Consider the following 21,388-nt stretch of genomic DNA (forward strand, 5'->3'; position numbering starts at 1 on the left):
CGAAGGCTTTCGATGTGGTCAACCAAGTCAGACTATTCGAGGGCATCGAGAACACGTCCCTATGGGCAGGAACCAAACCTTGAGTTCTTAATTATTTGTGCGGGCGCCAGTCGTATGTAGAATTTAGGGACAGGTCGTTGTGGCGCTTGTCCTATCGAAGGCTTTCGATGCGCTCAACCATGTCAGACTATTCGAGGGCATCGAGAACACGTCCCTTTGGGCAGGAACCAAACCTTGGGTTCTTAATTATTTATGCGGTCGCCAGTCGTATGTAGAATTTACGGATAAAGGCCGGTATTCTGTTCGGTTTTCGCTTTGAAACTCCATACAAAACCAAAAATGCGAAAAATTTGCAAAATTTCTTCCATTTGTGGTACTTTGTTTTTTTTCGAATTGAAAACTGACGTTTGGAGAATGACGCCATTTGCAATGTGAATTAAGAAATATTTTATTTATTAAAACTATTTTTGTGGGTTTAAAACGCAAACACGGATCATATTTTTGTTCCGAAAATATACAAAGGATCAAAGGAGTAGCAGATTAATTGCCCAAGGAAAAATAAAATGTTAATTTTGTAATAGCAAACAGCAAGCACCAACTTGATTCAATATCGCTCCCTGTTAAATAACGCTCCCTGTTACCTAAATAAACAACGCTTTCTATGTGCGAAATAATGGTTTCTATAATTTTTTTTCGCAAGAATGAACATAGTACCGGCCTTAAGAAGTCAAGAATTTCTCCACCTGTGGAACCGCAATGGACTTAATTCTCTAAGTAAATCCAAATAACGGGCTGACCCTATAATCTAACCTTATAATAAATCTACCTTAAAATAAAACTGCGACACAATATCAATTATTTGATGCCTTCGTTTATTTTAAAATTAATTAAATGCACTCTTAATAGATATGCTTGTAGATCCAATCGATGTAATGGGAAACTTTGGTATAAACACCTGGATAAGGAGCCACTGTGCAAGGTTTAATACTCCATGATACAATACCAAGTTGAACGGTACCCAAGTGCAAGAGGGGACCACCAGAGTCTCCAGAGCATTGGCCTTTGCCGCCTTCATCAACACCGCCACAAATATGATCAGCCGTAGTTGCATAATTGTGTCTCAATTGACATTCAGCATCGGAGTAGATTTTCAAATCAACGGATTGCAAATGGCTTTGGACAACACCACCGGTCTGCAAGAGAAGAAAACATAGCGTTAAGGTATTACACAATCCACATTGAACACATTCTTTAATTTACCGCATTCAAACCCCAACCAGCCAAAACACCGGGAGCACCCTCGGGAACTTGATCAACCTCAAAATAGGAATCGGGCAAGGTAACTGGAGCAATTGTTTTGTAATTGTAAATCAAAGATCCGTGTAATTCCAACAAGGCAATATCATTGGCATATGACTTGGAGGGATTATAGCCTTCGTGCATAATAATGCGTTTCACACCGACAACATTTTCACCATTAGCACTAATTGTAGTAGTGGCATACTGAATACTCAACTGGCTGGCTGTACGTCCATCAACACAATGGGCTGCGGTTAGGATCCAACGGGGAGCAATGATACTTGAACCACATGAATGAGAACCAGTGGGACCACGCAAGGACACCATGAATGGATAGGTGGTAATATCGGTAGCAGTACCATTTACCACACGTGACTCGGGAAAGCAGTTAACACTGCTTACCACAGCAACCACCACTAGAGCCACCAGACAAGACTTCGACAACATTTTTAAGAAGCACTAACAGTTTATCCATACACACACTGTATTTTATATGAAATGTTTTCGCCAATTTCGTCAAACCTGAAATCTTATCAATGCCCCTTGATCGGTGCAAGTACGTGTGACGACGACGACGATAATATTTAGATGATTTTTTAATCTTTTCGAAAAGGATCGCCATAGTCATAGATTTTCATGTCTTCGAACAACCAAAACTGGTAAACAATGGCCGATTAGATAAAGAGTCCTAATGAGGATCATAAATTTTCCATCTACAACATTTATTTTATTTAGAAGATAATGATAACTTTATTGCCGGTCGTTTATTAAATCACGGCAAATATGTTTAACGGCAATTTACTGACAATTTGTTGTTGTTGTAGCATTGCCCTATGAGACTGTCAACCATATCGATGGACTATTTGATTTTGGTTACATACGTAGGGAATAATAAGGTGGGCAGTGGCAATGAATATCCCATGTCTATTGACTCGAATAATAATCAGGTTGTACAGTGCGCCCACCCGTGTAACGGACTCCATCACAGTCCACGATACCATATCCTCCGTGTATGATTCCAATTCGAAACCAGACTTAAGCTTCTATTTCTGCGTCCAGACTTCAACTTCTATTTCTCATCTCATCCTGTCCATTACCTCGTGGTGGAACCCCACGTGGACCATCACCGCCGATAGTTTGGCAGCAATAAAGGCCCTGGGCAATACAGACATAGGGTCGAAGGGGTCTGCCATTATGGCATAACTGCGTCCAGACTTAAGATTCATTTAATCATGTCATCCCGTCCATTACCTCGTGGTGGACACTCACATGGTCAGCGACCATCGCCTTTTAGTCTGCGACCAAACTTAAGCTTCTATTTCTCATGTCATCCCGTCCATTACCTCGTGGTGGAACCCCACGTGGACCATCACCGTCGGCTTTTAGTCTGCGACCAGACTTTAGCTTCAATTTCTCATGTCATCCCATCCATTACCTCTTGGGGGAACCCCAAGTGGTCCGTGACCGTCGGCTTTTAGTCTGCGTCCAGACTTAAGCTTCTATTTCTCATGTCATCCCGTCCAGTACCTCGTGGTGAAACCACACGTGCACCGTGACCGTTGCTTTTTAGTGTGCGTGCAGACTTAGGCTTCAATTTCTCATGACATCTCGTCCATTATCTCTTGGTGGAACCCCACGTGCACCGTGACCGTCGCCTTTTAGTCTGCGTCCAGACTTAAGCTTCAATTTCTCATGTCATCCCGTCCATTGTGATACCACATTGATGAACTTCTCTCTTATCACTGAGTGCTGCCCGATTCCATGTTAAGCTCAATGACAAGGGACCTCCTTTTTATAGCCGAGTCCGAACGGCGTTCCACATTGCAGTGAAACCACTTAGAGAAGCTTTGAAACGCTCAGAAATGTCACCAGCATTACTGAGGTGGGATAATCCATCGCTGAAAAACTTTTTGTTGTTCGGTCGAAGCAGGAATCGAACCCACGACCTTGTGTATGCAAGGCGGGCATGCTAACCATTGCACCACGGTGGCTCCCGTCGGCTTTTAGTCTGCGTCCAGACTTAAGCTTCAATTTCTCATGTCATCCAGTCCATTACCTCGTGGTGGACACTCACATGGTCAGCGACCGTCGCCTTTTAGTCTGCGACCAGACTTAAGCTTCAATTTCTCATGTCATCCAGTCCATTACCTCTTGGGGGAACCCCAAGTGGTCTGTGACCGTCGGCTTTTAGTCTTCGATTAGACTAAAGCTTCAATGTCACATGTCGTCGTGTCCATGTCATGTAGAATGTCGCTTGCAGTGTCTTATCTCTCGCCATAATTGTATGTCGGTTATAAGCCGGTGTGTCCAGATGCCCTTTGTCTCGTTCCTGCCACATATCCCTAGTTTTTTGTTTTATGTCCGGTATCAAATTTGTTGTTTGGCCTCGAATATTTTTCCGCTCAATGGCATAGACGCATATTGGGATCGTTCCTGCAATAACTAATGCGGTTGCCCCGTATACCGTGCGGTATGCAGAAAAAAATTACATATGGCCCTTGACCGCCGTCTGCAACAACTTTTGCTGCTAGTCTGCGCGATGACACTAAAGCTTCAATTTATAATGTCGTCGGGTCCATGCCAACGTTTTCCTTGCGTAGAACGTAGCCAGCAAATATACGTACAGTTCCTCTCACTTTGTCATCATCTGTGTCATCGTCTATGACCTCTTCATCTTCGTAAATTCGCAATTGCCTGAGATCCTTTTCCCCATACGGTACAGATAATTACGAAAGTAGCTGTGGCCAGAGAGCGTCTGATTTATGTAGTATATCACTTGCCCATGTCTTCTCTCTCGTCACAATTGTATGTTGGTATAAGTTCCTCATTTGTTCAATTTTTTAATAATGCGATTAACATGAAGAGATACAGAAGCCCACTATTGATTGCAACCGGACTACTTCATACCTTATGGGGACAACGGCCACCGCCGCCCTGGAGGTATTGATGGTGGTATGCCCTCTGGACCTGCATATTAGGAGGACCGAGTAGGTCATACTGATCAGACTAAAGGGCCTGGACTCATTAGAGAACACGGGCTGCAGACATACTGAACTGATAGTCTATGCCAGTCGACATATGAGAACTGACTATATGGCGAAACAGCATATGTATGAGGGTAACCTAAAGTCAATTATCCCGAACATAGAGGACTGGGACGAAAACAGGATACACTTCGGTAATCTTAATATCTATACTGATGTCTCAAAAATGGCCTAGGGTACAGGCAGCGGAATATACTCCAAGGAGTTGGAGTTAAGGTATTCTTTAAATTGGATGATGAATGCAGCATTTTTCAGGCAGATATATTTGCTATTGTAAAAACTGCAGAACTTCTTTCGACGAGGCCATTATTTAAATGCGATATCAGCATTATCATCGATAGTCTGACAGCAATAAAGACCCTGGGCAATACAGACATAGGGTCGAAGGGGTCAGCCGCTGTTTAACTCTGAGCTGAATACCTGGACATTATGGCATAACACGGAATGAATAGGAAAATGTACTGGATAAGGAAGGCGGAGGCGACTGGGATGAAAACAGGATACACTTCCGTAATCTTAACATCTATACTAATGGCTCAAAAATGGCTGAGGGTACAGGAAGCGGACTATACTCCAAGGAGTTGGAGATTAGGCAATCTTTCAATTAGATGATGAATGCAGCATTTTTCAGGCAGAGATATTTGCTATTGCGAAAGCTGCAGAACTTCTATCGATGAGTCCATAATTTAAATGCGATATCAGCATCATCATCGATAGTTTGGCAGCAACAAAGGCCCTGGGCAATACAGACATAGGGTCGAAGGGGTCTGCCATTATGGCATAACTGGGAATGAAGAGGCAAATGTACTGGATAAGGAATGCGGAGGTGACACAAATAACGTCATTTCGAACGTTTTTCCACCGCTTACTTTGTTTATTTACAGGATCAATAGCATATATGAAGACTTATGGAAGAGACTTTTTGGGCTTCTTCTGCGGGCTGTTAACAAACGAAACTAATATGGGACGAAAAGAATAAAAGAAACTCTGAGATTCTGATGTCGATGCAAAGAGACGACGAGGGGCCGATAATAGGTATCATAACAGGACACAATACTCATGAAAAACATATAGTAAGGATCAGTCTAAAGTATGAAGATATTTGTACGTGGTGTCTGGACCCGGCGGAAGATTCATTTCACTTCCTGTGCCAGTGTCCAGCACTATCTTTCAGCACAAAATACTGGGCTCTTATTTCTTTCAGACTATGACCGACTTGTGAGAATGCTGCCTGAGGAGTATTCTCGCTTTCATTACGGCCTCTGGGTGGAGTGGGACTCCACCCAGGATGAAAATGTGCATTACAACGTCTGTTTAATTTACAGCCCATTATCAGAAAATGAAGCCGCCAAGTCGCGCCGCTGATGTTGTTGATGTACGATGTTGTTGTACCAGTATTTTGCAATCGGCAGGCCCTCCGATAGACAATTTTCTTTTTATGACCACTTAGTTTTAATAGATTTTTGTTTATTTTAATGGGCTGTTTTGGTCAATATATATAAATGCAAATAAAACAAGTTTATTTCATCTTTTTTCTCGACGTTACGTCGGCTTTTTCCGACCTTTTCCAGAGATTTTTTTTTAATATATGTAGAGGAAAATTCTATTTAGATTTCAGTAATTGTGGATTTTAGTTCTTACTTACAATTGTTTTACATTTGTTTCATTTATAAATTATTAAAACTGGACATCACAAACAATAATAATAACTAAATAAATAAATAAAATGTAAATATTGCAGCAAAACTTTAAATCTATATCACAGAACTATGTATGTTTACTCTTTAAATTATTGCAATGGAATACTGTAAGTTGGTGTTATCTTTGTCTTCCTTAGTGTTCATTGACGTCTCTATTCTCTGTTGAATGCGTAGGCTCTCCAGTGTATAACGTTTGTTCTCATTTCTCTCTCTGTCGAGAATTTTAACAGCTTTGAAGTCTATGCTATGACCACTCTCTTTTATGTGTTGTGCTAAAGCTGTGCTTTCTCTATGTTTGTTGATGTCGGCTTCATGTTCTGCCATTCGTATTTTCAATTGTCTTCTTGTTGTACACACATAGTACATGTTGCATGTCTCCCTAAAGTTTTGCTGCAATATTTACATTTTATTTATTTATTTAGTTATTATTATTGTTTGTGATGTCCAGTTTTAATAATTTATAAATGAAACAAATGTAAAACAATTGTAAGTAAGAACTAAAATCCACAATTACTGAAATCTAAATAGAATTTTCCTCTACAGATATTTCAAATAAAAAAATTCTCTGGAAAAGGTCGGAAAAAGCCGACGAAACGTCGAGAAAAAAGATGAAATAAACTTGTTATACCCTCCATCATAGGATGGGGGTATATTAACTTTGTCATTCCGTTTGTAACACATCGAAATATTGCTCTACGACCCCATAAAGTATATATATTCTGGGTCGTGGTGAAATTCTGAGTCGATCTAAGCATGTCCGTCCGTCCGTCCGTCTGTTGAAATCACGCTAACTTCCGAACGAAACAAGCTATCGACTTGAAACTTGGCACAAGTAGTTGTTATCGATGTAGGTCGGATGGTATTGAAAATGGGCCATATCGGTCTACTTTTACGTATAGCCCCCATATAGAGGGACCCTCAGATTTGGCTTGTAGAGCCTCTAACAGAAGCATATTTCATCCGATCCGGCTGAAATTTGGTATATGGTCTCTAACAACCATGCAAAAATTGGTCCATATCGGTCCACTTTTACGTATAGCCCCCATATAAACGGACCCCCAAATTTGGCTTGCGATTGCTCTAAGAGAAGCAAATTTCATCCGATCCGGCTGAAATTTGGTACATGCTGTTAGTATATGGTCTCTACCAACCATGCAAAAATTGGTCCACATCGGTCCATAATTATATATAGCCCCCACATAAACCGATCCCCAGATTTGGCTTGCGGAGCCTAAAAGAGAAGCAAATTTCATCCGATCCGGCTGAAATTTGGTACATGATGTTGGTATATGGTCTCTAACAACCATGCAAAAATTGGTTCATATCGGTCCTTAATTATATATAGCCCCCATATAAACCGATCCCCAGATTTGGCTTGTAGAGCCTCTAACAGAAGCATATTTCATCCGATCCGGCTGAAATTTGGTATATGGTGTTGGTATATGGTCTCTACCAACCAGGCAAAAATTGGTTTACATCGGTCCATAATTATATATAGCCCCCATATAAACCGATCCCCAGATTTGGCTTGCGGAGCCTAAAAGAGAAGCAAATTTCATCCGATCCGGCTGAAATTTGGTACATAATGTTGGTATATGGTCTCTAACAACCATGCCAAAATTGGTCCACATCGGTTCATAATTATATATAGCCCCCATATAAACCGATCTCTAGATTTGGCTTGCAAAGCCTCAAAGAGAAGCAAATTGCATCCGATCCGGCTGAAATTTGGTACATGGTATTGGTATATAGTCTCTAACAACCATGCAAAAATTTGTCCACATCGGTCGATAATTATATAAAGCGCCCATATAAACCGATCCCCAGATTTGGGTTGCGGAGCCTCAAAGAGAAGCAAATTTCATCCGATCCGCCTGAAATTTGGTACATGATATTGGTATATGGTCTCTAACAACCATGCAAAAATTGGTTCACATCGGTTCATAATTATATATAGCCCCCATATAAAACGATCCCCAGATTTGGTTTGCGAAGTCTCCAAGAGAAGCAAATTTCATCCAATCTGGTTGTAATTTGAAACATGGTGTTAGTATATGATCTTTAACAACCGTGCCAGAATTGGTCCATATCGGTCCATAATTATATATAGCCCCCATATAAAACGTTCTCCAGATTTGACCTCCGGAGCCTCTTTGAGGAGCAAAATTCATCCGATCCGGTTCAAATTAGGAACGTGGTGTTAGTATATGGTCGCTAACAACCATACCAAAATTGGTTCAATCACACAAAAATTGGTCCATATCGGTCCATAATCATGGTTGCCACTAGAGCCAAAAATAATCCACCAAAATTTTTTTCTATAGAAAATTTTGTCATGATTTTATTTCTATAGATAATTTTGTCAAAATTTTATTTCTAGAGAAAATTTCGTTAAAATATTATTCGGTTCATAATAAAATTTTCATCATTGTCAAAATTTTATTTCTATAGAAAATTTTGTCAAAATTTTATTTCAATAGAAAATTTTGTTCAAATTTTATTCGGTTCATAATCATGGTTGCCACTCGAGCCAAAAATAATCTACCAAGGTTTTTCTATAGAAAATTTATTTCTGTCAAAATTTTCTTTCTATAGAAAATTTTGTCATACAATTTAGAAGATGGTGTTAGGAGGTTTTAAGATGCCTTGCCATCGGCAAGCGTTACCGCAACTTAAGTAATTCGATTGTGGATGGCAGTGTTTAGAAGAAGTTTCTACGCAATCCATGATGGAGGGTACATAAGCTTCGGCCTGGCCGAACTTACGGCCGTATATACTTGTTTTATTTGCATTTATAAAGGGTGATTCTTTTGAGGTTAGGATTTTCATGCATTAGTATTTGACAGATCACGTGGGATTTCAGACATGGTGTCAAAGAGAAAGATGCTCAGTATGCTTTGACATTTCATCATGAATAGACTTACTAACGAGCCACAACGTCGAATTTTCAGTGAATGGGCCCTAGAAAAGTTGGCAGAAAATCCGCTTTTTTATCGACAAATTTTGTTCAGCGATGAGGCTCATTTCTGGTTGAATGGCTACGTAAATAAGCAAAATTGCCGCATTTGGAGTGAAGAGCAACCAGAAGCCGTTCAAGAACTGCCCATGCATCCCGAAAAATGCACTGTTTGGTGTGGTTTGTACGCTGGTGGAATCATTGGACCGTATTTTTTCAAAGATGCTGTTGGACGCAACGTTACGGTGAATGGCGATCGCTATCGTTCGATGCTAACAAACTTTTTGTTGCCAAAAATGGAAGAACTGAACTTGGTTGACATGTGGTTTCAACAAGATGGCGCTACATGCCACACAGCTCGCGATTCTATGGCCATTTTGAGGGAAAACTTCGGAGAACAATTCATCTCAAGAAATGGACCGGTAAGTTGGCCACCAAGATCATGCGATTTGACGCCTTTAGACTATTTTTTGTGGGGCTACGTCAAGTCTAAAGTCTACAGAAATAAGCCAGCAACTATTCCAGCTTTGGAAGACAACATTTCCGAAGAAATTCGGGCTATTCCGGCCGAAATGCTCGAAAAAGTTGCCCAAAATTGGACTTTCCGAATGGACCACCTAATACGCAGCCGCGGTCAACATTTAAATGAAATTATCTTCAAAAAGTAAATGTCATGGACCAATCTAACGTTTCAAATAAAGAACCGATGAGATTTTGCAAATTTTATGCGTTTTTTTTTAAAAAAAAGTTATCAAGCTCTTAACAAATCACCCTTTATATATTGGCCAAAACAGCCCATTAAAATAAACAAAAATCTATTAAAACTAAGTGGTCATAAAAGAAAAATATTTATTAAAACTAGAAAAATGTATTAATAATTGTTGTATTTTCTGCCAAAATTTTGAACTTTCGATCTACAATTATTCAATATTAGGTCTCTATAATAATTTCGCAAAATTCTTGCTGAAAATATATGAATTATAAAGGGTGGTAAAAATTAAAGGGCCGATGTTGATTTTGAATAAAACTTAGGAAATTATTGTAATTTTATTTTATTATGATATATTGGTATTACTCAATTATGTAGGGAACAAAATATCGGTCAAATGGGCGCCGCGACCCCGGTGGCACACCTTCATCCGATGGTCCAAATTTTCGATGACGCTGAGGCATAATGGAGGTTCTATGCCGTTAATATGCCGAATTATCTCATCCTTTAGCTCTTGAATTGTTGTTGGCTTATCGACGTACACCTTTTCTTTCAAATAACCCCAAAGAAAAAAGTCCAACGGTGTCAAATCACATGATCTTGGCGACCAATTGACATCGCCATTATGTGAGATAACACGGCCTTTGAATTTGTTGCGCAAAAGAGTCATTGTTTCGTTAGCTGTGTGGCAAGTGGCACCGTCCTGCTGAAACCACATATGGTCCACATCCATATCTTCCAATTCGGGCCATAAAAAGTTCGTTATCATCTCACGAGTAACTGCCTGACCGGCCTCATTTTGGAAAAAATACGGCCCGATGATGCCGCCAGCCCATAAACCGCACCAAACAGTCACTCTTTGTGGGTGCATTGGTTTTTCGACAATCACTCTTGGATTCTCATTCGCACAAATGCGGCAATTCTGTTGATTGACGAATCCACTGAGGTCAAAATGTGCCTCATAACTGAAGATGATTTTCTTCGAAAATTGATCATTCATTGTTGCCATTTCTTGGAACCATTTAACATGTTGTTGAATTGTGTGTCTCTCCATGGTTCAAATTGAGTAAGTCTGAAATAGAGAAATGTCAAATAAAATTCGGAAAAAAAACTTGGCGTTTAAATTCAACATCGGCCCTTACAATTTAACCGCCCTTTATGTAAATTTGATTGTAAGATTTGTTGTACGATTAATCTCATAACCATTTCAATAACCTCAATTTGATTTTATAATGGAGAAATGTCCGTCGACGAATATACAAATTTATATCGGCTTAGCCATCAAGCCTCCGCCGCCGGAGGCAAAATTTTTGTATCAGCTGCCGCCGATAAAAATGGGTCGGCTTCATTCTCTGCCCATTATCAGTATAAATTGTTATTTTGTGAAGTTCTATTGCTGGAAATCTATGCCAATACGCGGTACATCACCCCTGCCAAAATGTTTTGGATTTGACGTCGAAAACAGTCGTATACGATATCCAAAATACGTCGGAAAAGCTCCGTCACTATTGAGAAGTTGTACCACATGAAGTTACTACAAAAAATTATCGAATGAGTATTATTAGGTGTCTTTTTAAATAAATCTAAAACGACGCCAACAAGAGTCCCTGCAAGATATTAGAAAAGGTACATTTTAAGATAGTTGTAAAAGAATCATTATGGTCAAGTAAAACGCGATGTTTATTTTTTTTGATTTTTTTGATAAAAATTTATGAATTCTTATAAATATAAAATTTTTCCGACTATAGGCCGGTACTCTGTTCGGTTTTCGCGTTGAAACTCCATACAAAACCAAAAAATGCGAAAAATTTGCGAAATTTTTTCCATTTGTGATACTTTGTTTTTTCGTGTTGAAAAACTGACGTTTATAGCACGGCGCCATTTGCAATGTGAATTAAGAAATAATTTATTTATTAAAAACTATTTGTGCGGGTTTATAAATCAAACACGGACCATATTTTTGTTCCGAAACTATACAAAGGATCAAAGGAATAGCAGATCAATTGCCCAAGGCAAAATAAAATGTTATTTTGTAAAAACAAGCAACAACCACCAACTTAATCCAATATCGCTCCCTGTAAAATAGCGCTCCAAGTTACCTAAAAAAACTCCGCTTTCTATGTGCGAAATAATGGTTTCCATAAAATTTTTCGCAAGGATGAACATAGTACCGGCCTTATCACGTCACATTTAAGGCCGGTATGCACCTCTAGCGAAAAATTTCATTCCCATAAGAAATGCATTGCTATTTATGCTAACGAAATTTTCGGTAGCGTTCAATTTCGTAAGCTAGTACGCACCTCTAATGAAAATAACAGGGTTGTCAAAAGCATATTTTGGCAGCAAACATTTAATTTATTACAATCATTGTGTGCGTAAAAGTTTTAAAAGGTCTGTAAATAATAAACAATTTATTTGAGGAATATTTGAAACATATATTAACAATTTTTAAAAGCGATTAGCTGGTTTAAAATTTGTGTACACAGCCCTGTTTTTTTGTGGTAGACTTAAATAAATGTTTGCTACCGAAATGAGGGATCGCTAAATCCCCTGCCAGCATTTCAAAGTTCCATTTCAACCTCATCGTTAAGGCCGGTATGCACCTCTAGCGAAATTTTCGGTAGCAAAAATTTATTTAAGTCTTCAACAAAAAAACAGGGACGTGTACATAAATTTTAAACCAGCTAATCGCTTTTAAAAATTGTGAATATATGTTCCAAATATTCCTCAAATAAATTGTTTATTATTTACAGACCTTTTAAAACTTTTACGCATACAATGATTGTAATAAATTAAATGTTTGCTCCCAAAATATGCTTTTGACAACCCTGTTATTTTCATTAGAGGTGCGTACCAGCTTACGAAATTGAACGCTACCGAAAATTTCGTTAGCATAAATAGCAATGCATTTCTTATGGGAATGAAATTTTTCGCTAGAGGTGCATACCGGCCTTTACCACAGACTCGTAAATGTCACTTCAACCATCATGAAAAGGTACATCAAAAAGTACATGCAAGTAATTTGCCATCCCTACTGTTAAAAAAGCCATTTTTTGTGAAACGCCAAGCGCAACCAGCTTGTTATATTTTAATTAAATAAAAACGAAAATAAAGTTCTGAAAACATAGATTATACGCTTAAAATTGTGAAAGGTATATTGGTGAACAATTTGGTGATTTTCCAAATGGAATAAAGTGATTGTTTTTCAGATATTTTACAGACACGCTGCCTCCATGGAATAAAAACACTGGTTGATAGACGCAGCAACATGTAACTCGCTACTTGTAACTCAACATCATCATTAATGCCAAAAATTATGTTAAATGTAATGTGATAGTGGTATAAATGTTATATTTTTAAGAATTTGTAAATGTTTAATCAAATTAATAAATATCTAAACAAACGTGTTTTACTCGACCACAATGATTATTTTACAACTATCTTAAAATTCACTTTTTCTGATTGTTTGGAGGGTCCCTTATTGGCGTCGTTCTAAATTGATCTATAAAGGCACCTAATAATTGCACTCATGCTAAACATTTTTGTAGTAACTTGGCGTGGTACAACTTCTCAATAGTGACGGCGCTTTTCCGACGATGGGATTCTCAAAAGAGTCCCCAAATTCAAAAAATGTTGGCAGGGTCAGCTTGGAATTTTTATTGTTTCTTCCATTTTTACTACAAAAATGTCTTTACACCTAACTTTTCATCCATCTCATTGTTTGTGTTTATGCTTCTTCTTATTTCTTCATGTTGTTATCATAATTGTTCGTGCAGTGTGAGGGAAAAACTTGAACGAACACAAAACAAATAGGCGAACCTCTGTCGTAGTGTTTATCCGAACGTCTCCCTGCCAACATTTTTTGAATTTGACGACGCTTCTGAGAATCCCCACCACGCCGAAAACAGTCGTATACGATATCCAAAACTCTTCGCAAAAGCGCCGTCACTATTGAGAAGTTGTACCACGCCAAGTTACTACAAAAAAGTATCGCATGAGTGCAATTATTGGTGCCTTTTTAGATCAATTTAGAACGACGCCAATAAGAGCCCCTTCAAAACATCAGATAAAGTATATTTTTAGATAGTTGTAAAAGAATCATTGTGGTCAAGTAAAACACGATTGTTTAGATGTTTATTAATTTGATTAAACATTTATAAATTCTTATAAATATAACATTTATAAGACTATCACATCAATTTTAATATACTTTTTTAATGCAGTTTTATGACACAAACCGGAAGGACATCGAATTATCTATGCAATAGTGTGAGAACGCGATTTTCACAACCTGAATATTACCTAACATTAAAAAAATGTTTGAAAAATTGTTTAAATTTAACATTTTTCAAACGTTTGTGTTTATTGGGGTGTTGTACCGAAAATTAAAAATCTGGCAACAATGTCAGTGAACAGCTGTCAGTTATAGTTATTTGTTTTCAACCACACAGCTGTTTATTTAACACCATTTTACTAACAATACAAAATCTTACAAAATCAATACCATTATTTTTGGAATAAAAATGTAATGTAGATGGTTATGGCTGCCCTACCACGAATAACAGACTTTGAAATCTTGGAAAAATTGGGAGAAGGTAGCTATGCGACAGTCTATCGAGCCAGGCACAAGGTAAGCATATAACACAAAAATTGGCAATAATTATAGCCATACTAGAAATTCTAAAATGAAATTGGGAAAATAGAAGGTGTAGGAGTTTTAGTGCCCTGCGATAAGAAAAATGTCTTTGGCATCACAACAAAAACTAAATTTGTATTGTCGTAGTGAAATGGTTCATGCCTTTTATTCCCCACTCTTGTTTTGTTTAGGACCAGGTTTCCACTAAACAAAAACTTTAAATTCCCACTTGTTTTCTTTTTTTTCATTTCAGAAAACCAAATCATGCCATGCCATCAAATTTGTGGAAATGTCCTCGCTTTCGGATAGTTCACGTGAAAACCTAATCACTGAAATCCGTTTGCTAAGGTCATTGAATCACAAATACATAGTGACATTGCAGGATTTCTTCTGGGATGACAAGAACATTTACATTGTACTCGAATACTGTAACGCGGGTAGTTTGCATTCATTTATACGTTCGAAAAAATCACTGCCAGAGGCCACCTGCAAATATTTTCTACGACAATTAGCCGCTGCGGTTCAATATATGCGCAACAATGAAATTTCCCATTTTGATTTGAAGCCACAGAATTTATTGTTGACCAAGTTGAACAATTCCAATGTTTCCCTGAAGGTGGCCGATTTTGGATTTGCCCAGCATTTAAAATTGGGTGAAATAAATCAACAACTCAAGGGTTCTCCTTTGTATATGGCACCAGAGATAATACGTAAACAACGCTATGATGCCCGAGCTGATCTTTGGAGTATTGGTGTGATATTATATGAATGTCTATTTGGACGGGCTCCTTACTCATCAAGGACCATTGAGGAGTTATTGTCACGTATACAGAATTGCGAGAAAATAACATTACCACCAAATGCTCGCATTAGTAAAGAGTGTGAGGATTTATTGAGTCGTCTGCTACAGCATGATCCAGGCAAACGTATAGCATTCAATGATTTCTTTAATCATGCTTTTCTTGATCTCAAAACAGTACCCTCGGAAAAGGTAAGAATGCCTTACTCATACACACACAAAAAAACTGTATCAATAAAATTTTTCAATTACAATTTAATAGAGGCCGAAAAATATCCAATTAAAAATTCAATTGATTTTTTAATCAAACCTAAAATAAAAAATAAAGGAATTTTTTAATTGAATGAATTAATTCATTAATAAAATTTTTCTTTTAATAGAGGCCGAAAAATATCCAATTAAAAATTCAATTGATTTTTTAATCAAACCTAAAATAATATTGATGCAATTTTTTTATTGAATGAATTAATTTTTTAATGCAGTAATTGTCGTAATTAATTTTCTGTTTCAATTAAAAATTAATTGCATTAATTAATTTAGTGATCGTAGTCAAAAAAAATTTTTCTGTAGTAAAGCTATATTTTTTCTATAATTATATTTCTTGTGTGTTTTAGACCCTACAAAAGGCCATCGATTTGGTCACCCAAGCGGTGGAGTATGATGAGAAACAAAATTATAAAGAAGCTTATTATCTCTACTGTAGTTCCCTGCAATATTTTGTGCCCTTGATAACAGATGAAACAGATGCTAATAAACGCATGGCCTTACGACAAAGGGCCCAGACTTATCTTAAACGAGCTGAGGAAATAAAAAATGTTATTATCGAGGAAGAATATAAAGCTTTAGCTTTAAGAACACAAGCAAAAAATAGCCAAGAAGCTTTGCCATCCACTACAACAACATCCAACAATGTACAACAAGCTTTGGAGCCTGAAACCCGTTACAAACAATTATGTAAGCATTCCACATAAATAAGAATAGTAAACACGGTGAGCACAGTTTTTCTATAGAAATAATATTTTGACAAAATTTTCTATAGAAATAAAATGTTGAGAAATTTTTCTATAGAAATAAAATTTTACAAAATTTTCTATAGAAATAAACATTTGACAACATTTTCTATAGAAATAAAATTTTGAAAAAATTTTCTATAGAAATAAAATTTTGAAAAAATTTTCTATAGAAATAAAATTTAGACAAAATTTTCTATAGAAAGGAAATTTTGGCAAAATTTTCTCTTGAAATAAAATTTTCTGAAGAAATAAAATTTTGACGAAATGTTGTTAAAGATTTCTATAGAAACAAAATTTTTAAAAAATTTTCTATAGAAATAAAATGTTGACCAAATTTTCTATGGAAATAAAATTTTGACCAAATTTTCAATAGAAATAAAATTTTAACCAAATTTTCTATAGAAATAAAATATTGACAACATTTTCTATAGAAATAAAATTTTGACAAAATTTTCTATAGAAATAAAATTTAAAGAAAATGCTCTATAGGAATAAAATTTTAAAGAAAATTTTCTATAGAAATGAAGAGAAAATTTTCTATAAAAATAAAATCTGCACAAAATTTTCGAGAGAAATAAAATTTTTAGAAAATTTTCTATAGGAATAACATTTTCACAAAATTTTCTAGAGAAATAAAATTTTAACAAAATTTTCTATAAATATAAAATTTTAACAAAATTTTCATTAGAAATAAAACGTTGACAAAATTTTGTAGAAATAGAAATAAAAAAGTTTCTATAGAAATAAAATGTAGCTAAAATTTTCACAAACTTGTCTATAGAAATAAAATTTTCACAAAATTTTCAGGAGGAATAACATTTTAACAAAATTTTCTATAAAAATAAAATTTTGACAAAATTTTCTCTACAAATAAAATTTTGACAAAATGTAGAACAAATAAAATTTTTTAGAAAATTTTCTATAGAAATAAAATTTTTTATAAAATTTTCTATAGAAATAAAATGTTGACAAAATTTTCTATAGAAATAAAATTGTTCATTCGTTTTGTTTTGTTATTATTGGTTTTTGTTCTTTAATCATTGTTGTTGTTTTTTTATTATTTCAGCTTAAGCTACACTTGTAGTTTAGTCAATGTATGGTTTTAAGCTGAAATCAAAAAAACAACAATAAAATTTTGACAAAATTTTCTATAAAAATAAAATAAAATTTTCTATAAAAATACAATTCTAACAAAATTTCCTATAGAAATAAAATTTTTACAAAATTTTCTATAGAAAGAAAATTTGGACAAATTTTCTATTGAAATAAAATTTTGTTAAAATTTTCTAAAGAAATACAATTTTGAGAAAAATTTTCTATAGAAATAAAATTTTGAGAAAAATGTTCTATAGAAATAAAATTTTGAGAAAAATGTTCTATAGAAATAAAATTTTGAGAAAAATTTTCTATAGAAATAAAATTTTGACAAAATTGTCTATAGAAATAAAATTTCGACAAAATTTTCTATGGAAATAAAATTTTGACAACATTTTCTATAGAAATGAAATTTTGACCAAATTTTCAATAGAAATAAAATTCTGACCAAATTTTCTATAGAAATAAAATTTTTACAACATTTTCTATAGAAATAAAATTTAATGAAAATATTCTATAGAAATAAAATTTAAAGAAAATTTTCTATAGAAATTAAGAGAAAATTTTCTCTAGAAATAAAATCGACAAAATTTTTTTATTTATTTATTTATTTCAGTCTTTAGAACAAAAATTCCTTACAGACCATGATGAATACATATATTTTCTATAGAAATAAAATTTTGTCAAATTTTACTATAGAAATAAAATTTTGACAATATTTCACAAAATTTTCCATAGAAGTAAAATTTTGACAAAATTTTCTATAGAAATTAAATTTTGAGAAAATTTTCTATAGAAATTAAATTTTGGGAAAATTTTCTCTAGAAATAAAATTTTTTGGAAAATTTTCTATAGAAATAAAATTTTGACAAAATTTTCTCTAGAAATAAAAATTTTTGGAAAATTTTCTATAGAAATAAAATTTTGACAAAATTTTCTATAGAAATAAAATTTACACAAAATTTTCTATAGGAATAAAATCTTGACAAAATTTTCTACAGAAATAAAATTTTGGCAAAATTTTCTATAGAAATTTTGGCAAAATTTTTTATAGAAATAAAATTTTGAGAAAATTTTCTATAGAATTAAAATTTTGTCAAAATTTTCTATAGAAATAAAATTTTAAGAAAATTTTCTATAGAAAGCATTTTGACAAAATTTTCTTTAGAAATAAAATTTTTTACGAATTAATTCTATAGTAAAATTTTGTCAAATTTTACTATAGAATTAAAATTTTCTATAGAAATAAAATTTCACAAAATATTTATAGAAGTAAAATTTTGACAAAATTTTCTATAGAATACAATTTTTTTCAAATTTTACTATAGAAATAAAATTTTGATAATAAATAAATAAAATAAAATGTTGACAAAATTTTCTCTAGAAATAAAGTTTTTATAAAATTTTCTATAGAAATAAAATTTGACATTTTCTATAGAAATAGAATTTTTTGGAAAATTTTCTATAGATATAAAATTTTTTAGAAAATTTTCTATAGATATAAAATTTTTTAGAAAATTTTCTATAGATATAAAATTTTTTAGAAAATTTTCTATTGAAATAAAATTTTTTTGAAAATTTTCTATAGAAATAGAATTTTGTTAAAATTTTCTATAAAAATACAATTCTAACAAAATTTTCTATAGAAATAAAATTTTGACAAAATTTTCGATAAATCCTATTTTATAAATTGGCTATGACCAGTACTAAGTTCGTTTGTCACTAGTGGAAACTAAATTTGCTAAATACCGATAAAGATTTTTACCACTATCCAAATTTATTGCCATAAATTTTGTACAAACCTCTTATAATAATTTACAGATTCCCTCTCACATTCAAGCCCTTCCCTGAAAACTGGGTTGGATATTGGTCGTCAAGGAGAATTATATCTATTTGAAAGAAAATATGAATCAGCCTTAGAATCCTTCACTGCGGCTCTAGGAATTTTGGTACCATTTCTAAATAAAGAACCCAAAGGCGATAGAAGATCTTTACTGTTGCAACAGGTAAGAAACCAACTTCTAGCATATAGAAAAATTCTTCAAAAATTTCTATATTGCAGTTGGATTTATGGATGAAAGAAGCCGAAAGCATAAAGAGTCTTTTAAATGCTAAAGAGATCGAGGATGACCATAAACTTAGCCATTCGGTACGCAGTTGCTGTATACAGTAGTTCTAGTGTAGATGATGATAAAAAAAAATTCTGTCAATGCGTATGTGTATGTGTGTATGTATTTGCTGCTTAGATCTTTAGTCGTGAAATCAGTTAGTTACTCATACTGATTCTATTATTGCTGATCCCAGTGATGTATTTAATGTATGGTGAAATCTTACGGATATTTTTTGGAGGCGTAATGGACACCAATTTTCGTCTATTTTGTAACTCTTTATTTTAAATCTTCAAATTCGTATATCTTCATTTGGAGGAAATTAAAGTTCAATTCAGTTTTTTGTCAAATTTTCTTAAATGGGTTGGTGTAGAAATTTTACAAAAAAACTCCGTAAGAAAAATACCGCCAAAATTACATCGATGGATTATTATAATTGACACTCATGTACACTTAATTTTTTCTATTCTAATTGTTTATTTTTCTTAATCACATCATATTTATATACTTTTCCACTACAATAGATAAATAACTTTAATATATATGTAATAATACTACAACTTTTTTATAGCTTTTTGTACACAAGAATTTTCGTAATCAATATGGGCTTATTTCATCAATTTCTATCTATCTATCCATCTCTCTCTCTCTCTATACGAAGTACTTATTTTTTAGTTTTCTTGTTCCTTGTTTTTTTTTTTACTTTCATATATGATTTCTTTTAATCAATCTATAATTGTAAGATTTTTGATTTTCTCCAGGTTTATCATCATCGGCATCGTTGCGAAACATTCCTATGTTCTATGATGAATATTTTATCCTTATTTTCAAATAACTTTTTAAGTTTTTTTATTTATGGAATGTTCAAATTGTTACAAAATATTTTATTTTATGTGATTTTGAAGAAGTAATATATTCTAAAAGAAAAAATACCATTATTATTATATAAATATATCTATTTATTGTTATACTTCATACAATTAATAATAAAATATAGAAAAATAAAAAATAAAAAAATGTTGTGTTTAGCTTGAAGTTGTAGAAAACTAGTCGGCTTTTTAAATATATTTTAAATTTTGGACAAAAATTTCTATAAAAACAAGTAAGGAAAGTCTAAAGTCGGGAGGGGCCGACTATATTATACCCTGCACCACTTTGTAGATCTAAATTTTCGATACCATATCACTTCCGTCAAATGTGTTGATAGACTTCTACAAAATCTATAGACTCAAAATTTAAGTCGGCTAATGCACTAGGGTGGAACACAATGTTAGTAAAAAAATATGGGACATTTAAATCTGAAGCAATTTAAAGGAAACTTCGCAAAAGTTTATTTATGATTTATCGCTCGATATATATGTATTAGAAGTTTAGGAAAATTAGAGTCATTTTTACAACTTTTCGACTAAGCAGTGGCGATTTTACAAGGGAAATGTTGGTATTTTGACCATTTTTGTCGAAATCAGAAAAACATATATATGGGAGCTATATCTAAATCTGAACCGATGTCAACCAAATTTGGCACAATGCTAATTCTACTCCCTGTGCAAAATTTTAACTAAATCGGAGTTTAAAATTGGCCTCTGTGGTCATATGAGTGTAAATCGGGCGAAAGCTATATATGGGAGATATATCTAAATCTGAACCGATTTAAACCAAATTTGGCACGCATAGCTACAATGCTAATTCTACTCCCTGTGCAAAATTTCAACTAAATCGGACCAAAAAATTGGCCTCTGTGGTCATATGAGTGTAAATCGGCCGAAAGCTATATATTGGAGCTATATCTAAATCTGAACCGATTTCAACCAAATTTTGCACGCATAGCTACAATGCTAATTCTACTCCCTGTGCAAAATTTCAATTAAATCGGAGTAAAAGATTGGCCTCTGTGGTCATATGAGTGTAAAACGGGCGAACGATATATATGGGAGCTATATCTAAATCTGAACCGATTTCAACCACATTTGGCACGCATAGCAACAATGCTAATTCTACTCCCTGTGCAAAATTTGAACTAAATCGGAGT

General features: G+C 34.2%; 2 protein-coding genes and 1 long non-coding RNA gene across 3 annotated transcripts; 2 read left to right on the top strand and 1 right to left on the bottom strand.

Annotated features, from left to right (window-relative positions):
* Positions 1-851: 851 nt before the first annotated feature.
* Positions 852-1,788, bottom strand: LOC142219637 (mite allergen Der f 3-like). Its single transcript, XM_075288531.1, has 2 exons — positions 1,261-1,788; positions 852-1,193 (listed from the first exon to the last, which is right to left on the bottom strand). The coding sequence occupies exons 1-2, from the start codon at positions 1,744-1,746 to the stop codon at positions 900-902; spliced, it is 780 nt and encodes a 259-aa protein (XP_075144646.1). The 5' UTR covers positions 1,747-1,788; the 3' UTR covers positions 852-899.
* A 10,643-nt stretch (positions 1,789-12,431) lies between these two features.
* On the top strand, positions 12,432-13,156 carry LOC142219638 (uncharacterized). Its single transcript, XR_012717683.1, has 2 exons — positions 12,432-12,860; positions 12,918-13,156. It is a non-coding gene; the product is annotated as an uncharacterized LOC142219638 (long non-coding RNA).
* Positions 13,157-14,142: 986 nt separating this feature from the next.
* Aduk (unc-51 like kinase 3 homolog Aduk) lies at positions 14,143-20,376 on the top strand. The gene is made up of 6 exons (XM_075289330.1): positions 14,143-14,338; positions 14,598-15,335; positions 15,758-16,097; positions 19,073-19,257; positions 19,314-19,400; positions 20,121-20,376. The coding sequence occupies exons 1-6, from the start codon at positions 14,243-14,245 to the stop codon at positions 20,268-20,270; spliced, it is 1,596 nt and encodes a 531-aa protein (XP_075145445.1). The 5' UTR covers positions 14,143-14,242; the 3' UTR covers positions 20,271-20,376.
* Positions 20,377-21,388: the final 1,012 nt, after the last annotated feature.

The sequence above is a fragment of the Haematobia irritans genome, chromosome 1, assembly GCF_050003625.1.
Source record: "Haematobia irritans isolate KBUSLIRL chromosome 1, ASM5000362v1, whole genome shotgun sequence".
Lineage (NCBI taxonomy): Eukaryota > Metazoa > Arthropoda > Insecta > Diptera > Muscidae > Haematobia > Haematobia irritans.

Bases quoted from the DNA above. Each gene is read 5' to 3' on its own strand.
- LOC142219637 (XM_075288531.1), bottom strand. From the start codon at position 1,746: ATGTTGTCGAAGTCTTGTCTGGTGGCTCTAGTGGTGGTTGCTGTGGTA. The intron at 1,194-1,260 runs GTAAATTAAAGA...CTTCTCTTGCAG, and splicing joins CTGGTTGGGGTTTGAATGCG to ACCGGTGGTGTTGTCCAAAG.
- Aduk (XM_075289330.1), top strand. From the start codon at position 14,243: ATGGTTATGGCTGCCCTACCACGAATAACAGACTTTGAAATCTTGGAA. The intron at 16,098-19,072 runs GTAAGCATTCCA...AATAATTTACAG, and splicing joins AACCCGTTACAAACAATTAT to ATTCCCTCTCACATTCAAGC. The intron at 19,258-19,313 runs GTAAGAAACCAA...TCTATATTGCAG, and splicing joins GATCTTTACTGTTGCAACAG to TTGGATTTATGGATGAAAGA.